Here is a 21,188-nt window from a genome sequence, read left to right as displayed (position 1 = left end):
TTGGAGGCAGAGGATTAGGCAAAGTAAACAAAATTAAATCCATGACTTCCTTCTTTGGAGTTTCATTGGAAATTAAAGGCCAGGTTGCTCACTCAACTTAAACTGAGTCTGAGAAAAAAAAAGGTCTAAAACAAAATGTTCACTTCATAACAGTTAAGGTATTACAAGCATCCTTAATGACAACAGAGCATCCAAAAGGCTCTTAAACTTTCCAATACACCTCATGAGAAAGATTTATTGCTTGTAGTTTCTTCACTCTGGAGTTTAAATGAAGCCTTGTAAAGACAACCCGTGTGTTTCTGGGCTTTTTTCTACGGCCCTTCTTCTTTGGCAGGGTTTTATCCCGGTTGCTCCGACAACATAATTATATGTAGTTAGGCATGAGCTGCAGAGAGGGGAGTGAGAGACACCAACTAAGCGAGAAGGAGAGAGAGGGATGGAGCGCAGTGGCTTGTCATTACGGGTCTGTTTGAACCTTTTACAGAATGGGCAGCCCAAACTTGAGATTGAGCCAATGGTACTCTGTACTCTGGTCCTCACGAGTTCTGCCAAGGGCCTTGTTTTTTCTACTTGAGAAACCCACCTTTGAAATAAACACTGTATATCATCTATTACTAGGGTGAATACTTTTAGCATCATGACCTGTGGACCGTTATCTTATATTTTTCTTATATACATAGTTCATATTGGGAATTAATTTCCCTCTAAGGTAGTTTGGAAAATTACATTTAAATTGTGTGAAATTGTAATTGTTATTTCGAGAAATTTGAGGACATACGAGGACATGGAATACATCATAAAAACCCATATTATTATCGGGAAACCTTGACGGTGGAAAATATCAAAAACAGCATTAAGAGCAGAGCAGTTTGTGGTATCTGGACACTCCATACAACTAAAATATAAAAATACCAAAGAAGCAGCTCCACTCTATCTGACCAATATCTCATACCCACGACCATTATCCTCAAACAGTCAGGAGTCAATGCCCGGCCCATCAACCCCCCAAATATTCCACATTCAAACACACACAGAATTCTTTCTTTCCCCATCTTGATCTGATTACAGTGAGCGGGTTGGTGACAGACTCTGGGCATGCTTGAGGGACGGTTGATATCTGAGCTCTCCTCCTCAGCCTTCACTCTCAGCCAGTCAAGTGAGCAAAGAGATAATATATTTGAAGAGCTGACCTCACCAACGACAGCAGCCTTTAAAGAATCATGGGAACAGATTTGTCAACACAGGTCACCACTCACAAAAGGACTAAATGGTTTAGAAAGATTATTTTCTCTTCTTTCATCACATCACTTGCCAAATATACTTCTAGCTAATATGCCTCCAAGACTGTTTGTTGACACTAGAGATGCTTTAACCCACTTTACATCAAAGTTAGCCTGTTGTTGCATGAGTGTGGCAGACAATAAAGGGAATAGCTGACACTTCAATGAAATGAGTGGCAAAGCTCCTTATTAAAAGATGACAAAACGCAGATGCAATGGTTGCATTCCTTTCGTTATAAAACCTCATATCTATCTCTCTGACAAAAAGCAGAATCAGGGCCAAAAACAGAAAGGGCTTTGTTCCCATTGTAGCTCCTGACCACCTACCATGGGCCCTTTAGTGAAGCGCTCACCCTGGAATGATCAGGCCACTTCTCCCCCAAGGCTCCGCAGGCCTACGGAGACCGCTGGGCCAAACACATCCTGCCCATCTCCTAAGAGATTATCCAACTCAATGAACACATTGATCACAGAGACACTGAAGGAAATCAGAGCTTGCTATTCAGCTGCATCTGAACCCAAACTCGTCCATTCACATCCACGGTAGAGGCAAAGAAGAAATAGGGCGTGTTGCACTTACTGGCTACTTCCAGCGAGGCGTTGTGGCTCACTGCCTCTCCCAGGTAGTTGCGGGCAACGCAGACATAGGAACCTTCGTCCGGTTTGCTCCGTCGTCCATGGACGATGCGTAGAAAGAAGAGGGAGCCACTTGGTAGCAGCATGCGCTGAGAACGGGGATTGTCCCTGTCCGTTTCCACACGCTCCCCATCCTTGTACCACTCCACTGTCGGGGTGGGCCGCCCCTCCGCTTTACAGTTGAGAGTGGCGGGCTCCCCCTTGGAAACAATCAAGTCAGATGGGTGCTCCACTATCCGGGGTGGGGTGTCCTCTTGGCGCAGACGGGATCCTGAGAAGAAATGGCAAATATGAAAGTTTACATCTGGGATGATTTACACCGTTGAATGGATTTCAAAGTCCTTATTTAACTCTGTTCTAATAAAACATGTTAAATAGGACCTACAGGCCTGTTGTCTTGGACTTTATAGGACAGATATATGTTATTAACTTAGCAGGCATCCTTGAAATACTAGGCAGAATTTTTTTTACAATACAGGGTTGGTATTCCATTCACTTCTTAATCGTTCAACCTATATTTATGTTCTAATTATTGACTCCTGGTTGAGAGTGTAAAAAACTTTTTTTGTTTCCTGAACATGGGTTAGGATTAGGATGAGTGACGTGCTAGAATGGATATTAATGTTCCACAAGTATGTATGCGTCTTCACCTCTCCACAAAATATACTGATAAACAATTTGCATAACACTTTTACATAAAGACAATATAATGTGAAAGAACTGGAACGTACTATTAAAGGTCCAATAACAGGTACTGCTGATGCAGGTAGGAGAGACCAAATAAACTACCATTCTTTGAGAGAAGTCACCCTTTAATTACAGTAACAGCTCCTTTAGTGAAGCTTAGCACTGCTCCAGCTATGCGACTCTGTCATTTCTCAGATCAAAGAGCAAAGAAGAAGCAAAAGGAGGCAACAGCAAACAGGAATATGACACACCTTAAAGGTAAAAGGAAATGAAAAGATACGTGATAAGATACGGATGCAGTGTATATCTATAGGGACAAAGAAGGAGCAGGTATAGAGATTACTCTGTTGAAGAAAGACAGAGGGGCCAACATCAGTGCCAAGGGGGTTACCACCCCAGTGTTATCTTAGGCCATTACTAATGCTCTCTGACCAGTCAGCTGTGGCTATCAAACCTGCTTTACATGCAAATTAGCTTCCTGTTGTTAATTCCTGAAGGGTGGGACTTGATGGCTGTGAATGCATTGTGTGCCTACCGAAATAGTATGCGTGTGTGTGTGTGTGTCTGTGTGAGGGTGAGAGAGAGAGAGAGAGAGAGAGAGAGAGTTTCCCCTACTTGCCATATCTCCCAGCATATGCCTTTGGAGCTCATTCAGGACCAATTAAAGAGTCTGGTCTAATTGGAGGCACAGGCCTGCAATTAATTTACCCAGCATTCCGTGAACTTGCCACACTGCTTCATTTCTGTGCCCTCCACCCATCCCCCCGCTATTCTACAAAACCCGGTGCTGAGAAGGCATCTTTTCGTGGTCGCCATATATTTTAGCTAAAGTCAGCAAAATCAGTGACAGCTCTGTGGAAAGATTAATCACTTCAATGCAAATGTGTGGATGTGGTCAATGGAATATAATTAATCCAGTACCCCAATGAAGGACATCATGATCATGAGTCTTTTCAAGTAATTCCTAGACCATCCTTTTTAGACGGGGTAGACTTTTTTCTTTTTCTTTGGGCATGCATCTTCTACACTTGTTCTTGCACAAATGTCATGCAGACACTGTGTTTTCCTTTGAAACTTGTTGTAGTTGTCTTTTTTGGGACGGACTTTCATGTCTCAATCCTGCACATGACAAACTGCAGTGGGTGTGTACGGCTGCACTGGTGGGAGGGTAAAAAATATCAAAATAGCCAAAGAGCCACTCGCTGAAAATAATTAATGAGATGCTGTGCTTTTGATTGGGGAATATTACAGATGCAGTGCAAAGGATTTTATGCAACAGAACACTGTACTAGAAATTTGCCTGTAACAACTATTTGGAACAATTAGAACAAAGCCAAATGACATAGTGATTAAATATTTAGTGGCAACACATCAAATAAGAAATCCCATTAATTCTGTCATTGTATAGATACTAGAAAAACATATCTGTAGAGACTGAAGCATCTCTGGGAGACAGACAGAAACAGATGGTGAATAAGGGAGAGCGGCATGTCAAGCCTTTAGCGGGAATGTCTGATGCTGAATAAAGATTATAAAAAATACATGTCTGTGATTCCTGGCTATTGGAGCTCAATGGACCACTACTAGGCAAATTAACCTGTATTTGTAACCTTCTCCCGGCACATGCATTTGAACCTACAGACCATATTATGCTAACGAGGCCCAGCCCTGACGCTGAGCTAACCCTCCTCGCTATGCTACCATACACAGGCCCGTTACCACCACAGCGACTGCACCACCACCACCGCCCTTCACCAGACAAGGCGGGCTAATATGTTTTATTAAAGAGGACTTTGAAGAGCTCCGCCACTATCTGCAGAGCCCGTTCCCTTCCTGATTTAGAGAGCTCCTCTCTAATTTGAAATGGTCTGAAGTTCGGGGCTTTATAGGGGGAACCATTAACTATTTAGATGTGGCCCACTGTGAGGAGAGCTGTGCAGCAGGGAGCGCTGTGTTTGATCAGCTGCTGTTTACTGTAGATGATTACAGCAGATCAGCATGATTAAGAAGTAGACGTAGAATACAATAAACAGGTTACAGTATCCTGTTACGGGGAAGCTGGTAAGAAAAAGCAGGTGTATACATATTCAGCAGTTCATATTGAACTCTAATAAGTGTGGGATTCCCGAGTGTGTGTGTGTTTTGAGCAGTGAGTGGGTAGAAGAATGTATCAGTTACACAATGCTATTATGCTTCCCTTGTTCCTGATTTAATTAATTGTGTGTGTGTGTGTGTGTGTGTATGTGCACATTGCTGTGCTGATCCCCATAGACACTTTGAGTGACCCCAGTTTCTTCAGCTCCATTATCCCCTCACCAGGGGAAAAAGACACAGGCAGTGTAAAGGATAATTCTGTCATGATGGCACAAACACTCCCTAGAACCCCTCTACAGGTGCATGCTTTCAGAAGATGGCCGACCAGCTAACTTCACTCTTTCCCTACAGCACGCTCTGAAGACCTAATCTGAGACAGAAACAAGAGAGGAGCAGAGTGCACACTTCACCACTGAGCCAAGCTGTTCGCCGTCTCTTTCTCGCTTCCCCTCCCTTCATTTCAAAGCGCTGCCCTTCTTTCTCCTCTGCCGCTTTCAAGCGCCCTCACTCCTACTCTCTATCCCCCTCTCCTCCCCCCTTCCTCGCTCCCAGACAGAAAATGCGAGATGAGCTAATGCAATACACAGCCTCACCGAGGGGAAGCTGGGACTTCTACTGCGAGGATCTGATCGATCGGTGCCTGAGGCAAGATTCTCCTTCTCCCTTAACCCTCTCACTTGCTAGAGCTTTATTCTCTCTCATTTATTCACACACACACACAAAGTTAAACTATGCTTGAGGGAGCCTTTGCTTGCTGTGGAGGTGATTAAAAAAAACTATGACTCTCTGTGACTTATCTCTCAATGCTTAAAGCAATCTCGGTAATGAACAGCGAAACCATGTGAGCCCAACAGCAACAACAAGCAGACTGAGCTGAACAGCCTTAGACCCATTCTCACAGCCACCACAAGGGTCCAGACCCAGACACTGACCCATATACTCACACAGTATCCGTATGCATCCTAGGATGCATGAAGACCTTCGGGGTATTTGCCCACCCTGAAACCAGGCTCTTTCCACAATCCAATCATTGATAGACAGAGCATGATGGTGGGATTTGCGGTGGTTCTCAAGAAGCCAAGGTCACTAGGCTGTACATTAGATCACTGGGCATACATTGCATATTAACATTATGGCTACCAGCTAAATATTGATTCATCCGTGTCTTGGGGCTAAACCTGGTCTTCACCTTACAGCATGAGTCGATTAACTGTGGATTTATATTCCACGAGATAAGCCTGCTTCCTCATTCTGACAATGAAATAATATGCATGAGAGATGGACTGCTTCTGATCATGCAAATAGATCATAATGTGGTCCACTGAGCAGGGCACTCATAGTGCACTGGACTTTCAGATTTGGGGGTGCTGAAATGTATTTATTTAATTGTATAATTTATCAAGGTTATCAACATCAGTTTACAAAAACCTGAAAACCATCATGCTATTGGACGTAGCGGACAGAGCAACTCCACAGTACTGAACTATTACATTAAAACTGCAAGGAGAGGAACTCGGAACCTGCAAGTGAGAAAGTGCCTGGACACAGGCAGAAGAGATGTAACTGTAGACGTTATCGTAGTTATAAAAGGCCGTGCATTGAGGACAAGGAAATAACGTGGATACCGCACATTCAACCCACGCCCGACGGTTCAACCAGTTATTCTGTCGTTTGTCACTGTTAACAAAGACATCAGTCTGCATTGCAGCTTGTACACTAAAGCTATGACAAGAGCAGCAGTATTGATTGTGTATAATCACCTAATGCAACGGTTAGAATTTCACCGAGAATATTTACTGTCAGAGTAAACAGCGGAGATGTCAACTGCAAGAAAATGCAATAAAATCTTGTTTGTGGCTCTACAAAGCCTACGTGTCTGGGAGGCAGCAATCGATCTAACTACTCTGACTGAAAGCATAAAAGACGGCCCTGGAACTACAAACTAGACTCTGAGCAGCCTCGGGACAAGAAACAGCGAGACAGGGTCAGCTCTGTCAGAGCCAGGGTCATTGCTTAAACACAGCATGTTTGCCCTTTGCAATTAAAAGTTCATGTAACCCCACAGGCGACATCACGAGTGCTGCATCTTTATTTACTAATCACTCTCTGCATAAAGATGATAGAGAGATTCAGAAAGGCAGGCCAAAAAATACGGACAAAAACCATCACCCAGCGGAAGTAATAATAAGTAATTCAGGTCATAAAAAAAGCAAATGTGCCTCTGTCTGTCACAGCTCTTTTCCTTGGCTGAGTGTGAGGGGTATGAAAGGAGCCAGGCACCTGCCCTTTACCCCAGAGAACCCACAGGGGAGAGGGAGAGGGACAGTGAGGCAATTTAGATCCGTTGTCACTGAGGTCCCCTGAGGTATAGGGAGACGGGATAATGTGTCGACTTCCTTGAATGATAAACCAAACTTCACAATGCTGGGTCATTCAGTCCAATCCCAGCCTAGGACTGCATGTGATTATATCGTGGTAAACTTTCATTGCCTCTATAAAGAATCTCAAGGTAACAGAATCTCAAAAAGGCCGATGCTATAATTGGGAGGTGTTGCCGTAGCCTGAGCCGTATCATCACACCCCATATCAGATGTCCAGCTGAGCAATGGCAGAGATATGGAATATGGCTCTGTGATAAGGAAGGCCAAACACAGTTGGGCACTCCCTATCTACAGACCCATTAATCCCTGATTAGGGGACTTTAGAGGGATTTATGGCCGAGATAAGAGCAGAGGGCGTGTCCCTCGGGGAAGCCAAGCGGAGACCGGAGCCCCGCCTGCTCGGGACGCTGCCTGCCAATAACTGACTGAAAGCTAAAGAAAAGGCACCCTTCTCTGTTGAATTAGAGAAGATAACGGAGAGAGAGGCCAGAGATAAGAGGGAGAAACAGAGGGAGAGACGGAAGCGGAGCATAAATAAAAGGCAAGGTACCGTTCTCCTGCTGATCAGATGACATTAACAGGAAAGAGAAACTGAAGCGTTTACCGTTTCAACATCAGGATCCCACCCTGGAATGCTCTGCGTGAATGACTTTGCCAGTTGCATCAGATCAGACCTGTTTTTAATGTTACACAAGGCTATCACTTACACTCCTAAGAGGCAGGATTAGAGCCCCATGTGTGAGTGTGTATGGGGACCGGGAGGTGGGGTGATGGAGGGGGATGATGGATATCTTTATGGCCTCTTTCTTTCCTCATCTCTTTGTCTCCGTTTACCAAACAGAACGGGGTACGGTTACCTCGCTGATACCACAGCAGCACTTGAGAACAGATATCCGTTTCCAAAAAATAGTACCGCCGTCCAATTGTGTCCTTTCTTATTTTTTTTTAATCAAAGCAAACCTGAAACACACCACCTGAGAGTTTACACACAGCACTGCAACCCAGCACTACACTATTTGATTGTTTATCTGTATATGCTGTTTTAGAAACTAAGTCCACACACTCTCAGATGATTACAAAGCTCCTATTGATATTTGAGTGATATATGGCTTCTGGAGAATGCAATGCAAACACGACACAAAGCGCCTTTGTTATGATTAAGGCTGAGACATTGAACAAGTTTGAGGAAGCAATCAGAGAAAAATCCACAGACGGTGGTAACTCTGCAAGGATCCCTACACAATTCAATCATTTATTAATTTCATTTTAAACAATAGTAAGGCGTGGTACACAGGGAAGTTACCAAAAGTAGATCAATGACTTGTAACACACAAAACTTGCTCCAGTTTTCAGCATTTCTGTAAATTGGTACTAATAAAATATTAAGATCACTGTTGTTGCCTTTGATGTTCCTGATGCTCATTTGTCATATATGATACAGAGGAAGCAAATCTGCTGACGTTACCATAAACAAGCAGGACTCTATTCTATGCTTAGGGCCACAGGTTACACACATAAATTCTGGGGCTGTGGTATAATCACTGTTGCTCATCAAGATGAGATCCAACAAAGCCCCGCCCTGAAGCACTATCCCCAAAAACTCTCTGTGTGTCAGCTGGGAAATGCATCCCTGACTCTCCCCTGGCAGGCCAGGCCGGGAGTGAAACAACCCCAGCACAGTGCTCCTTTGGGAGGCTGGGGTCCATCCTGCTCTGGGGCCCCCATCTGGAGCTACGACAATGGGAGCAGTATTTCCACTTCTACTCCAGGCTTTCCCCAAACGGGCCTGACGCATTTGAAAGACACCAGGCGTGATCAGTATGACAGAGGGAGCGCTGATGCTCATGAAACACCTCCTAAGTCAACTGAAAAAAACAAAGACTTCCTTGTTTCGTCTGTCTTTGAAAACTCATCTCTTTTTTTTTTGTAAGCTTATAGATAAAGGTTATGAATGGAAACTCAATAAACAGTGGTTGATTCATGAGCAACATGAACAAAACTGTAGATATACTATGCAATAAGGAATTTTCAACAGAAACCCAGAGGACACAATTGTGGATGAGCTGTCACTCCTCCTGATGCCAAGCAGCCCCAGTGAGTGTCATTAGACACAAATGAAAGCAGTTCAAATCTGCAGAAGGCCATGAGGGCATAATTCATTCCTGCAGGATAAACACAGTTCCTATGCTTTATTATATCCATTCACCGAGACACGCGGGAAAGCTGTAGTGGAAAAGACTGGGATGCTTGTTAGGAAGCTGCCTGTCAAATTGGCTCTGGAGACCATGCAGGCAGACGGACTGAGCAGAGAGGATGCAAGAAAAGAGTCGGTCTTCCATTTCTGAGTGTCTGTCAGTCTGTCTAGTATCTATATATCAGTCTATTAACTTGTCTGTGTGTGACTTTGAGCAGCCTCCTTGAGTTGACCTTGCATTATGACAGCGATGATCTAAAAAGAAAACTTGGCTCGTACTTCATATGAAAGAACTGCAACATTGGTGTCAACGATGTCATTCCTTCAACTGAGCAGAGATCCCAGGAAAAGAGCGGTAATTAATATGTGCCGAGCTTAGGCCCTCTATTAGGAAGCTTCTGTATGCGATACAGTCATGGTTCGGAGCATAGGTGGGGATTACAGAAAAGAATCACCAGGGAGTGTGAGTGGGCAATTACTTCTTGTTTTTGTTTTCCAACATTGCCAGTTTTTAATGAGGTTTGACCAGTGCATTCTCAGTGATACATCAAAGCAGGCCTGCAACAGCAGGATTGGAGTAGCAGGGGTAATTGAATATGCTGGTACATTTATTTCCCAACAGGGGACAGCAGGAGTCTCACTGCTGACTTGTTCTTCCATCAGCTGCTAGAGCTAAAACCCTCGAGAGATTAATAAATTGCATTTCAGCGAGCAACAATTTGTTTAGTATTTTGAAAAAACAAATATATTTAATAGTGTGGATAATAAAACATACGTATAACACGAGCAGACTGGCACTGCTCCGTTTCACACTCTTTATTATGCAATGATTGCATAGGGATGGAAATAGCACTGCAGGTTTGTAATGTAATGTAAACAAAACTGTATGCTTAATTCAGTTAAATCTGCAGTCTGCTTAATCCCTTGCGTTGATCTGCTCCTCCCAAGGTCAGTCTCTGGACTGTCCGACCGACCATGAGGGGACTGGGATATGTGGCCAGGAGGGGACAGGCTGGAGAGCAGTAAAGAAGGACCAGCACACTCAGCTGGCACAGCCCAGCTAAAGGGACTATGGCATTTGGGCTGGGTGCCAAGAAAAAGAACAGCTCTGAAGGGATGCCAAAGTGAATCGGGGCAGGCACAGCCAAAAAGCACCTAATGCTTTTTAAATGTTATTTAGTTGATGGCAGCGGCTGATACCGGTCTGCCGTTGGACCAGTGTTGTGTTACAGTCCCTGAGCTCAGAGCTGATGACCTTATGCAGGCTATTCCAAATGTGCGGCCAAACACATTCTAAAGCAAATCTCAGACAGCTGGGTGTTGAAAGGGAATTTCAGTTACAGCATTCAGACGAGGGAATAACGGTAATGCCTGGGTGCAGAGAACTTGGCACATTTCCTTCTCGTGCCCTTTAGGTTAAAAGGGTAAGCACGGAGCACATAACATTGGACCGTCAACGTGTGAATGCTCACGTATGTGCGTGCACATGCGCGACAGTGCTTCACAGAACTGCACTGGAGCTCTGGATGCAAAGTATTATTAAATTGAAACGTGGCTCCCAGAGGCATAGCGTAGGTTAAGACTCAGTGGAGCCAGTTCCTCATGTGGCAAGATCCCAGAGACACTAGCATGGGCCTGCTGAGAGGGGCATGGCCCGAGTCCAGCCAAATGGAACACAAATCGCCCCAAACTGTTCGAAACCTGGCCTGGAAAAATGAGAGTGGGATGTAAGGCATGCCATGTGATGCACAGTAAATATTTGGTCAAAATTAATGAAGGGGCGAAGTCTGCCAAGAAGCCTTTTTCTAGAAGTCCACAGAGGGGAGACCGTGCCCAGTCTGGCATTAAAATTAAATTTCCTTCTGCAGACAACTGCTCACTGGCATGTCTGCTTTCCAGCGCCCACTTACCACTTCCTACCGCTCAAAACACATTCCAACTGTCCAGGTACACAGTGTATCTTAACCCAAATACTGTTTTCTTTTCATGCTTAAACTGAAAATGACGTGGTCATAAATGTATCCCTTAATTTGCATCTGTCAGTTTTCTACATCCGACAGCAGGAAAACTGTCAACGTCTGAATAACATTTCTAAGGAAACCTGTTTTCTTCCAGAGTCGGAGACAGAGGGGGAGGGGGGGGAGCCAGATCTGTGCGAGACAGCTGTGATGACAAATGCAAGAGAGGAAATATCCCTATCAGTATTGTAAGTGGAAATAACAACCCTTTCTCTTTCCACTGACACTGAACTGGCTTGATTTCCCCAACTTCTCCCTTCAGAAGTGATCAACAGTGAGGCAGCCAATACAGAGACTTTTAAATCCATCAATTATGCTTTATTAGTGTCTGTCAGGAAGGGTGTAGTCTGCCCTGTCATACTAGAAAGAGTGAATGAAAAAGCCAATGCAAAGAACAGGAGGCATACGATTAGCTCAATCAAAGTTAATGTGTAAAGAAAACACTTTGAATAATTTTAGCTTTGGCTACCGAATACAGTAACCATCATTATCATTAAAGCACAAAGCACAAAGCAGAATACAGTAACCATCATTATCATTAAAGCACAAAGCACAAAGCAGAGGTGGAGACAGAAGTGAGTAGTGAGTAGCACGCTCTGATTAAAGGACATAATAAGATGGGATAAACGCCGGCTGTCAAGACTGAATGTTAGAAAGAATCACAACAGTCAAGTAGGATAGCAGTCATCACAGAGCGCCTTCAGACATTCTGCAACAACATCCTCTGAGTCAAACAAAGGTGTGATTACTGAAGAGAGGTGCATGTAGGGAAATGGAGGTGTGGCTCTCGACCTAGAGTGCTTTTTTTTTATATAGTTTGAACCATGGAGCTTCAGATTAAGACTTGGTGATAGACACGAAGCAAAATGCAAAAGCAACCTTGTGCTTAGAGCCTGAAGAACCTGTCTGTCACCCTGTGACTACAATTGTTATTCAATTAGAGCTTTCACTGTACGGGGGAGGAGAGGGGACGTGGGAGGGAGAGAGAGCGACTGCATAAGAGGGAGAATAGTACAGTGGAAGGATACTGAAAAAGTGACAGGAAGGACTGATAAAGAACTATGCAAGTCTTTCAAAATTGAAAAGTACAGTTTCAAAAGCTTTTGGAAAGGTGAAAATCCAGAGGCTTTTAGAATGAGTCGAAAGCATTGTTCCTGTTCAGAGGGTTCGATACTGGTGGCCCCTTTTACAAACAGAAATGGCGACACACGTTATCTACAGCAAAAAAAAAATACAGCGTGGGATTATTAATTTGTCTTCATTTCAATAGTCACATCAGATTTAAAGGAAAATGTCACCAATTTGCAGAAAGTATGCAAGTCTTATAATAGATCAGGACTAAAAATGTATCTCCCCTAACTCAGAGCGACTGGGTATTTACATGTTGGAAATTCACCCCAGTTATTTGAATCCTCCTCACCATGGTTACAGCTGAATGGTGGGAGCGGCTGCAAAAAGCAGTCCCATAATAGTGAATCTCAAGGTCACCTTCTCATTAATTATGGTTTCCAGCACTTCCTCTTAAATAGAACGCACCCCTCCTACTTTTATCACTGTCTTTGTGTGACAGAATCAGCCCCCGAGGAACACCACGTAAAGTTGCTGATGCAGCTCTGGATGAGAGAGGCTTTTCAACATGAATCTCCTAAAGCAATCAATCGCACTGTGTGGATAAAAATAAATGTGTTTAGAAAATTTTAAATAAACAGGAAATAATGTTTGGGGAAGGAGAACCTTGTCACCAGAGGGAATCTTAACTACCACAGTATAGCTAAGAGGGGGAGGAACCGAAGACATTAATCAACTAATTAGCAGTTTCTCTTTTAACTGCTAATTTAATCTATCCCTCTCAGCCTCTTTAATGGTATTTTTTTTACCCTGTCAGTTATAACCAAAGAGAGGTTTAGCATTTCAAAAGTGTATCCAGGCCTTGCAATGAGAGGGTAATAGAATGGTGACAGAGGCTGGGAGGAGGCCTGAGCTCAGGGAGGGAGAAAGAAAAGAAGGATACTGGGGTGAGGCTGAAAATGAAAGGGAGGGTTTGAACCTTTTTAAAATGCACAAGGCAGATCAACCCCATGGTAGCATGGCGTCCACGCCACAGCTAACGCCAGGCACGGGAGGCAAGCCTTCTGGGAGTTCCTGAGCATGCAGAATTTAGAACCATGCAGGTCATTGGCCGTGCTCCACCAAACCAAAGTCTCAATGCCACACTGAAGCTTTGCACCAAGTTGATTTATTAATTCAGCACTTTTACACATCAACCTCACCTCTCCCCAGATGTCCACCTTTAAAAGAAAAAAACAACAACACCAGCGTCCTTGCCTCATAGTTTTCAACCACTACCACTCTAATCAGCACATTTGGTGCCATGAGGGACCAGTGAGAATATGCAATGTGAGCACACAGAGCCAGATCAAGAGTATTCCCAGAGCTGGTGTATCATGGTATGTTTGACTGCTTCGTCCTCCCCTTCGTCCTCCCCCCTCCATCCCCCTTCCACACCCTGGGGTAGCCTTTGTGTAGGCGCCCCCCCACTCCTCACACACCCTCAGTTCCTGGTGAACCATTCTCTTCCCCTCCTCCACGCCTTACAATCGCCCTGTTAAGGCGACACAATGCAGCCTCCCCTTACCCACAGGCTTTTTTCTGCGTGTCAGCCTGCTTTATTTAAGAAAGGCTCTGCACTGACCAGCCACAAAAAAGGCAAGTCTTGAAAAAAAAAAAAAAAAAAAAAAAAGATTGGGCCAAAACAAAAAAAAAAAGGGGGGGGGGAAGGGTAAGAGGATGAAGAGATTCCTTAAGCCCCCTTTCGCCACCCCACACATACACAAACACCCCCCCCTCCTCTCCGCCCTTTCCTTCTCACTCACATCTATATTAGTGGAGTCATAGGGAAACTAATCCACGGTGAAGCTAGATTAAGTAAACATGCATATGCGATGTAGAATCAAATGTGGATTAGCATTATGCCATTTGCTCGTGCGTTGCTGTCTCTGCAATTCTAACGCTTTGCATTTTACAAACCAGGAAGCAAAGCTGCGGGAAGTGAAAGTGTGGCGTTTTGTTAACTGAGACAGAAACCAGACAACACCTTTCTTCCCATAAGGACATGTCATTTATCACTACCACACCGACTGGCAATGGGGAATGTTTGTCCTCCACGTCAACTGACAGAACAAGATGCATTTACTATAGCGACTGACCCACCAGTCTAATATCCTGGACACGCCTCCTGCTTTCCAGTATCAGCCAGCTCCAGACTAAAAAGCTTATATGAAGTTATGTTCCGGAGTATTCTTAGTGTGAGCGGCTTAGCTCTGTCTGGCTATACGTTTGTGGAGCTTAGACTGACGGACTATTTTACAGACAAAGTGAGACTTGCTAAATAAGTCATAAATAAGTCATAATAACATTATCATATTATCAGAATAACTCTCCCAAGTTCCAACCGTCTAAACTCAAGCCTGGTGAGACATAGCAGTTAACTCCTGAGGACCTTGAAACATCAAGACAAACAGGGCATTTTGATTTTTCTTCTTCTTAGTTTTATAAAATGAACTAAATCCTCTGACTCTCCGTGCACACATGCATATCAGTCAAGCTGCAGCCACGGCAAATTACAAAGTATTGATGTCAGATGGATTTGTTAATTAATCCAATTAAGCAGCGCTTTTAGGTCATTAGGGGAAAAGCAGTTGGGGGAAAGCAGATCATTAAGAGCCACCGCCTAATTATCTGCCCTAAAACAAACTGCTTTGAAATGTTTATCTCGTCAGTCATTAATGACTTAGCCACAGTTCTATTGGACAGGAAGAGGACACGGGCTGCCCTCCCACATTCCTCCATGTGGTTTCACTAAGCCAAAGTCGGCCTAATCCTGGATCTTAGGGTGTAAAACCCTGCTTGATTTGGATTAGGATCAGATTAATGTGAATTAGTGGAAGTAATAGATATATAGCTTCATGGTCACCATCACCTCGCGCAGGTGGGAGATTTTTTCAACTCAAGGAAAAGAGGCGACACAGCAGACTTGATGTTCTTTCTACTGCCCTCATACAACATCGGTTCAAAGAGTTAAACTCTCGAAAATGATGATGATTTGGGGGCCATTTAGAATACCGCAACGCTATTTGACAAAATAAAAGATTCTAAAAAAAGCTACGAGAGAGCTTGAAGGGAAGAGGCTGGCTTTAATGAGCAGGTTTGAAGGCCAATGGAATGGTAATGGTAAAGAAAACAGGAGACAGAGATGGCTCTCACCTGTGGTCTCTGCTCATTAATTGGCCCTGAATCCTGCTGTGTCCTGTCATATCGTCATGATGTACGAGGTGGAAGGGCTCAGCAATTTATCAGCACTTACGAGTAAATTTGTCAAACCTCAACGGATAGGTTGCTGCTGGGGCTGGGGCTGATTAGCAGGGCGCCAATGACTCCCACAGCCCGTATATGTATCAGCCCCAGCACATGCTCACACTTATACACAGTGCTATGCTTGCATATGACCACCCAAAGAGTTTACAACAACATGGATGTACATTTTCAAATAAGAAGTCTGATATTTGCCTTGAAATTACATCCTGTCGGTTAGAATATGCCATTGAAATCTCCTGAAAGTAATCTGCAGTGTCATTTTGGGTGTGAAGGAGCACAGACACCTCCTGTCCTCATCTGAACGGTACCTCTGAGGTGAGTATGAGGTCTGACGGGCACATGGAGGAGAGATAACCACCATTTAGAGTGTGGCAGATCACCTGATAACAGGGCCGAGCGTGACAGATGGAGGTATCAATTTGCAACCTTCAGACAGAGCGAGGTGGCAATAAGCATGTCAACACAAGTTTGACAAGGACAAAGGTCATCTCGTCTCTCTCCCTCTATTTCACACATACAAGTGGTATAAAAATACTTTTCCAATCAGGCCAGCAATGTGAAAATGATCTTGATATTACCATCAGAGAGATGTCACTAAACGACATTAAGAGTTTGTTTTGGAGATTTGATACCTTCCCTACACTACAATGAAGCTATTACCCCTCCAATTAGCAGCAAATATGAAATCTTTTCCTGGCAAGTGGTGCGTAATCCAATTTTCCTGACACGAGTGTCTAATCCACGACCAATCCCTTTGAGTATCTGCTGTCCAGTCCGTCTCTATTAGCAGGCCCTATTCTCACGCATCTCCCCAGAAAACCTCCCCAGACATCCTCACAGCCGGGCGTAATTGGAGACCCTGGTGTCTGACGGTCTCTCTCACAGGACGGGACCATTAACGGCTCAGCCCAGGCTCAGGATCTGGCTGAGGGCGAGGGCAGATGGAGCCACCATCTAGCTCGAAACCCTCACCTCTGACCCTACTTCCTCTTTAGGTGCTACAGTGTTTCCTCAAACGACTGTGGTGTTGCAGGATTTCCCCTTTGCTACATATCTGCCTCTCTACATGAAACAAACAGGAAGTGGAATAACTTTTGAATACAGGTGTTGAAAAAGACAGTGACTCTAAATCTGGATGAACACAGCCACCAGACACAGAATTCAGACCTTTCAGTTTGAACATTGATTGAAATCAATGCTCAACAGTTCAAGAAAAAAAACATGTAAAAGGGTGTTTTTAAAATATAATGAACAGTAGTAGTAAAGTATTATAATAATACACAACCTTTTACGCTTTTCTTGAACTGTTCCATTTCTATGGGGTTTTGTGTAAAATGACCCACTTGCTGTCATTCAGGGTGCACTTTGCCTAATGTCTTATAATAGGGGTGGCAGGGATTTGCTTCCTCACAACTCAGAAGCAACTGACCTGGAAAACCCCAGTTATCATGGTCCTGGAGCTCTTTAAAGACATTCATGTGATGGGTGAGGAGGAATAATGTGTAAGATAATAAGGAAGGATATAAGCAGCATCAGAGGACAAAGACAACTGAAACCAAGCAGGCGGATCTCCACACAAAGCTGAATAAAATGGCATAGAGGTGAAATAAAACAAGACCAACAGCTAAATGTAAAATAAGATATCTTGCCGATTTTCATCTTACACATATTTACAGAATGTTGCACTCAGCAATAACATTCATGCATGGGCAGAAAGGTGACACATGCATGGAAACATGGTCTCCATAGGGGCTCGTGCTGTCTGTATGACCGATGATAGCTGCTCTCTGCATTGATCCCACATGGCTTGAGCACTTTATGTATGACTTTCTTTATGTCTGCTCAGCTATAAAAAGTAAGACAACCCCCTCACCCTGAGGTTTTATGCGTTTTGGTCAAGAGGGAAATTATCACTGTTGTGAATCAGAATAACCTCCTTATTTGGAAGCATGGGACCAAGGGGTTAAAACACATGCAGTGTTTAACACAAGTCCAATGTTCAAAAGTTTTTTTTTTTTTTTTTTTATGGTTGAGAAAGTTAATGCCAACATTTTTGCCCTGGGGCAACCACTTTTTTTCACCGAGAAAGTAATTATTATTTTAGTAACACATTTTAATAATTTTAAAACATTTTAAATGGAACTGTTTTGTTCTGCATGCACTGTAGTCAAGTTTAACTGTTATTTAAGCTATATAGCTTCACAAATAATTGAAGACTTTTTTTTTCACCTTTGACCTTTTTTTCTAAATCAAACTTGTATCTTAAATCCACATACAAGGCTACAGCTCACAGATGTCTCCGTAATGATGATCACTGACTTACCTGAGCACACATGGAGAAATCCTAACAGAAATACAAATCCAATAGAAGTTGGAGACATCATTCAACGCCTCTCTTGTGAGAAATGTTCTCCTGTAATCCAAATTATTCAAAAGGCAATTTAGGCATCCGCTCCGTCATGTCAAACTGCAAAAACACAACCTTAGAATCCAGAGTTTGAAAATGTAACACCCAGATTTCAGTTTGTGAGTCCCAAAAATCAAAAAAAAAAAAAAAAAAAAAAAAAAAAAAAATCACAAGAGTCCTGGAGCAGTTTATCAAGAGCTTGCTTTTGGCGTCTTGCTGAGGAGGAGATGAAGTCTTCAGAAGATGGGAATTAAAAAAAAACACATAATACAAAAACAGTTCCCAACAGTTTTAACACAACATGTTAAAACTATGCTTGAATATCTGAGCAGAGAGGAAGAAGAGCTTCTTCTTTGCATTCATCCCGTTGCTGCAGTGCGCTCAGACCTCTACATGCGATCTCAATCAAACCATTTAGTTCCTTTGTGCAACAACAAAAAAAAAAAAAAAAAAGGGACAAAATAATAAATCCACTGTGACTAAAAGTTAAGTCAAAAGTGAGCGAAATCGCGGTAGTCCACGCTGAGAGCCTCTGTCCCCTCTGTCCCCTCTGTCCCTGCAGCAGTCACATTATTATTTCACTCCAGGTTTGAATCTGTCACTCGAGATCGGAAACTTTTGCTAGTTAGTCCTGGTTAGTCCTGGTTAGTCCTGTCCTCCCTCATCCACCGGATCCAGGCACGAGATCAGTGCAACTTTTCCATCACTTTCCCCCCCCCTTGTGTTCTCCTCTTGCTGCAACTCCGATTGATCCCCGGTGCGCGCGTCGCAGACCCCGAACCTCAGGCGAGAGGGGGGAGACACGGATTCATACTCACATTCACAGCGTTTCATTCAAGGAGAGGAGCGCCTCGCCAATCGGTATGCGCCTCTCCGCTACCCCCCCCACAGACCCGGGCATGCTTCCCACAGAACAAAGTTAACCTCTTCCCGCCCGGATCCCACCGAGCGGCGCACAGGTATTTGCTTTAACCGTGTTTAATACTAACATAAACCTTAATACAAGTATTTTTTTTTTTATTATTATTTCTGCGGTTCATGATTTAAAAAATAAAAGTAACAGCCTCTTCCGATGATCCCCCTAATGGGACTTAGGAGTGTGTTTTTGGAACTCAACAGTTATTATTTAATGGCTCTAACGTACTTTAGGGGTTTGTTTTGTCTCCTGCGGTTTCATAGACCATTAATATTCCACTATTGCAAACATGCTGTGTTTATCCTTCTGAAATGTAGTACAGGATAAAAAAAAAAGTTATGAATCAAACTGCCCAGACATAATGTATGGTATACATAAGTGGGCCATTTTCATTAAAACACTTTTATTTTACATGTAAAGCCTTATTTCTCTGTTGTATATACAGGCCTATATTGCCTGTGTAAGACTGAGCACTTATTTCCTAACGTTTTACGAGCTGAAGCCCACTTCAGATATAATTTAAGAATATATATTATAATGTAAATCGAAAATTTCCAACTTACAGTTAAAGTGCATTAGTTCACTATGACTACATATGGTTAATTTAATTCAGACTATTTATCTGGTGATCCATGTTCCTAATTTAATATTTTCCTCAATGTGACATAAACTTGGGACTCACCCACATGAAAATGTGTTTCTCATCTTTGTTGTTTTTTTTGACTCAAGACTTAAATTAGCCCTAGTTTCTCTGCAGTAGTTTGTTCACTTCAGCCTACAGCCCCTGCAATTTATTTTCACCTCTGACTCATAACCGACTTCAGACAAAGACTGCTTATTTTGGACTGGGCAAGAACAATTTCTGTGCAAGTTAACTTGCATTAAAATATCTAAAATGTGGGGGAAAACATGAATGACTAAAAAAGAACAGCTGAAAGACCTCCATATTTCTGCAGCTCAGCTCAGGCCAGAGCTTCTATTTGGCTCCACTGAGCATTATTTACCAAACAGCGCCCTCCAGTGGAGATTTACAGAACTAATCAAAGAAACCCTGTTATCACCAGGAAAAAGTCCATATGGTAGGCCTATGTCATCCTGGTGACACATTACTCATCAAAACCTGGTGTTTTCAAAGTGTTTAATGCCTCAAATACTTCCCACATTAAATGACGATCTTGTCCCAGAAATAAACAGTAAAAATAGGACTCATAAGCATATATTTTTCCAACAGAACCACAGTGATATTCCATTTAGCACATTGTACAACAAATACACACAGATACAGCTACATCAAAGCAGTCATTGAAATCCAAGAAACAGTTATTATCATACAAATGAAAAGATGATAATCAAGGATCCTAAGAATAGTAAGAAGATATGCTGCTCACCAAAAATGAATGCTATTTATCAACAGTCACAGTCGATTCGGTACCCTGCTGTTTGCTCTGAATGTTTCTATTTTAACCAATTTAATAAATAAATAAACTTGGATCTCCTTCAGCCACCCTTGCATGTCTCTATTCACCAGTTTGAGAGCTCTGCTGGAGTCTGCATGATGATGAGTGCTACCCGACTGACATATTCAGACAAAAGTCTGTTTTCAACTCTGAACATGTTTTTATTTCTCATTCATCCATGTGTCCATTAAATTACAGTTTTACACACTCCATTTCTACTGGGTCCTCATGTGCCCTGTTTTCCTGAAAGCTTTTACAGCTCTGGATCTGTAAAGTGGCAGCTCAGCTGAATACCACCAATTGAAGAATACAATTTCCTCTAGCCAGCAGCAGGGAGCTGTAACATAGAAGCAATTATCAACAAAGTCCTCAACAGAACAGGAGGGTGTCTGTCAGGGCTGATTGCTGCAAGAGGATGTGAGTGTTTTGAACTTTTGATGAAGCACAGCTAAATAAAAAATGCAAAGATAAAACTGTTATCACAGGGTCACCAACAGTGCTCTAATCGCTTTTTTTCTCAGATTATTTGCAGAAAATAGAATGAAAGGATGGGAATTTGTAAAACAAAAGACTGATGTCAGTAAATTTTTATTTTACTGGTACTTTTGTACAGTTAGATTTTAAAGAGCCTCGCTCCCTAAAAAAAATATATCCATCTCCATGGGGAGATTTTTAGGGTGCGAGGTTCACACTTTAATTTCTAAATGATGCATCAAACCCTTTTGTATTCAGGTGTGGTTACAC

At 43.0% G+C, this 21,188-nt stretch overlaps 1 protein-coding gene across 1 annotated transcript in view; it reads right to left on the bottom strand.

Moving 5' to 3' along the window:
* The window catches only part of robo1 (roundabout, axon guidance receptor, homolog 1 (Drosophila)), a 129,414-nt gene extending 111,262 nt beyond the window's left edge, over window positions 1–18,152 (bottom strand). The window contains exons 1-2 of the mRNA XM_054606900.1: window positions 17,988–18,152; window positions 1,861–2,187 (exon numbers count right to left, since the gene is read on the bottom strand). Of these exons, the coding sequence (XP_054462875.1) occupies window positions 1,861–2,187; window positions 17,988–18,048 (388 nt within the window). The 5' untranslated portion in view covers window positions 18,049–18,152. The remainder of the gene's footprint in view (window positions 1–1,860; window positions 2,188–17,987) is intronic.
* Between the last annotated feature and the right edge of the window lie 3,036 nt (window positions 18,153–21,188).

This window comes from Anoplopoma fimbria, chromosome 1 (genome assembly GCF_027596085.1).
Source record: "Anoplopoma fimbria isolate UVic2021 breed Golden Eagle Sablefish chromosome 1, Afim_UVic_2022, whole genome shotgun sequence".
Taxonomy (NCBI): Eukaryota; Metazoa; Chordata; class Actinopteri; order Perciformes; family Anoplopomatidae; genus Anoplopoma; species Anoplopoma fimbria.
This window is presented reverse-complemented; position numbering and strand designations above follow the sequence as displayed.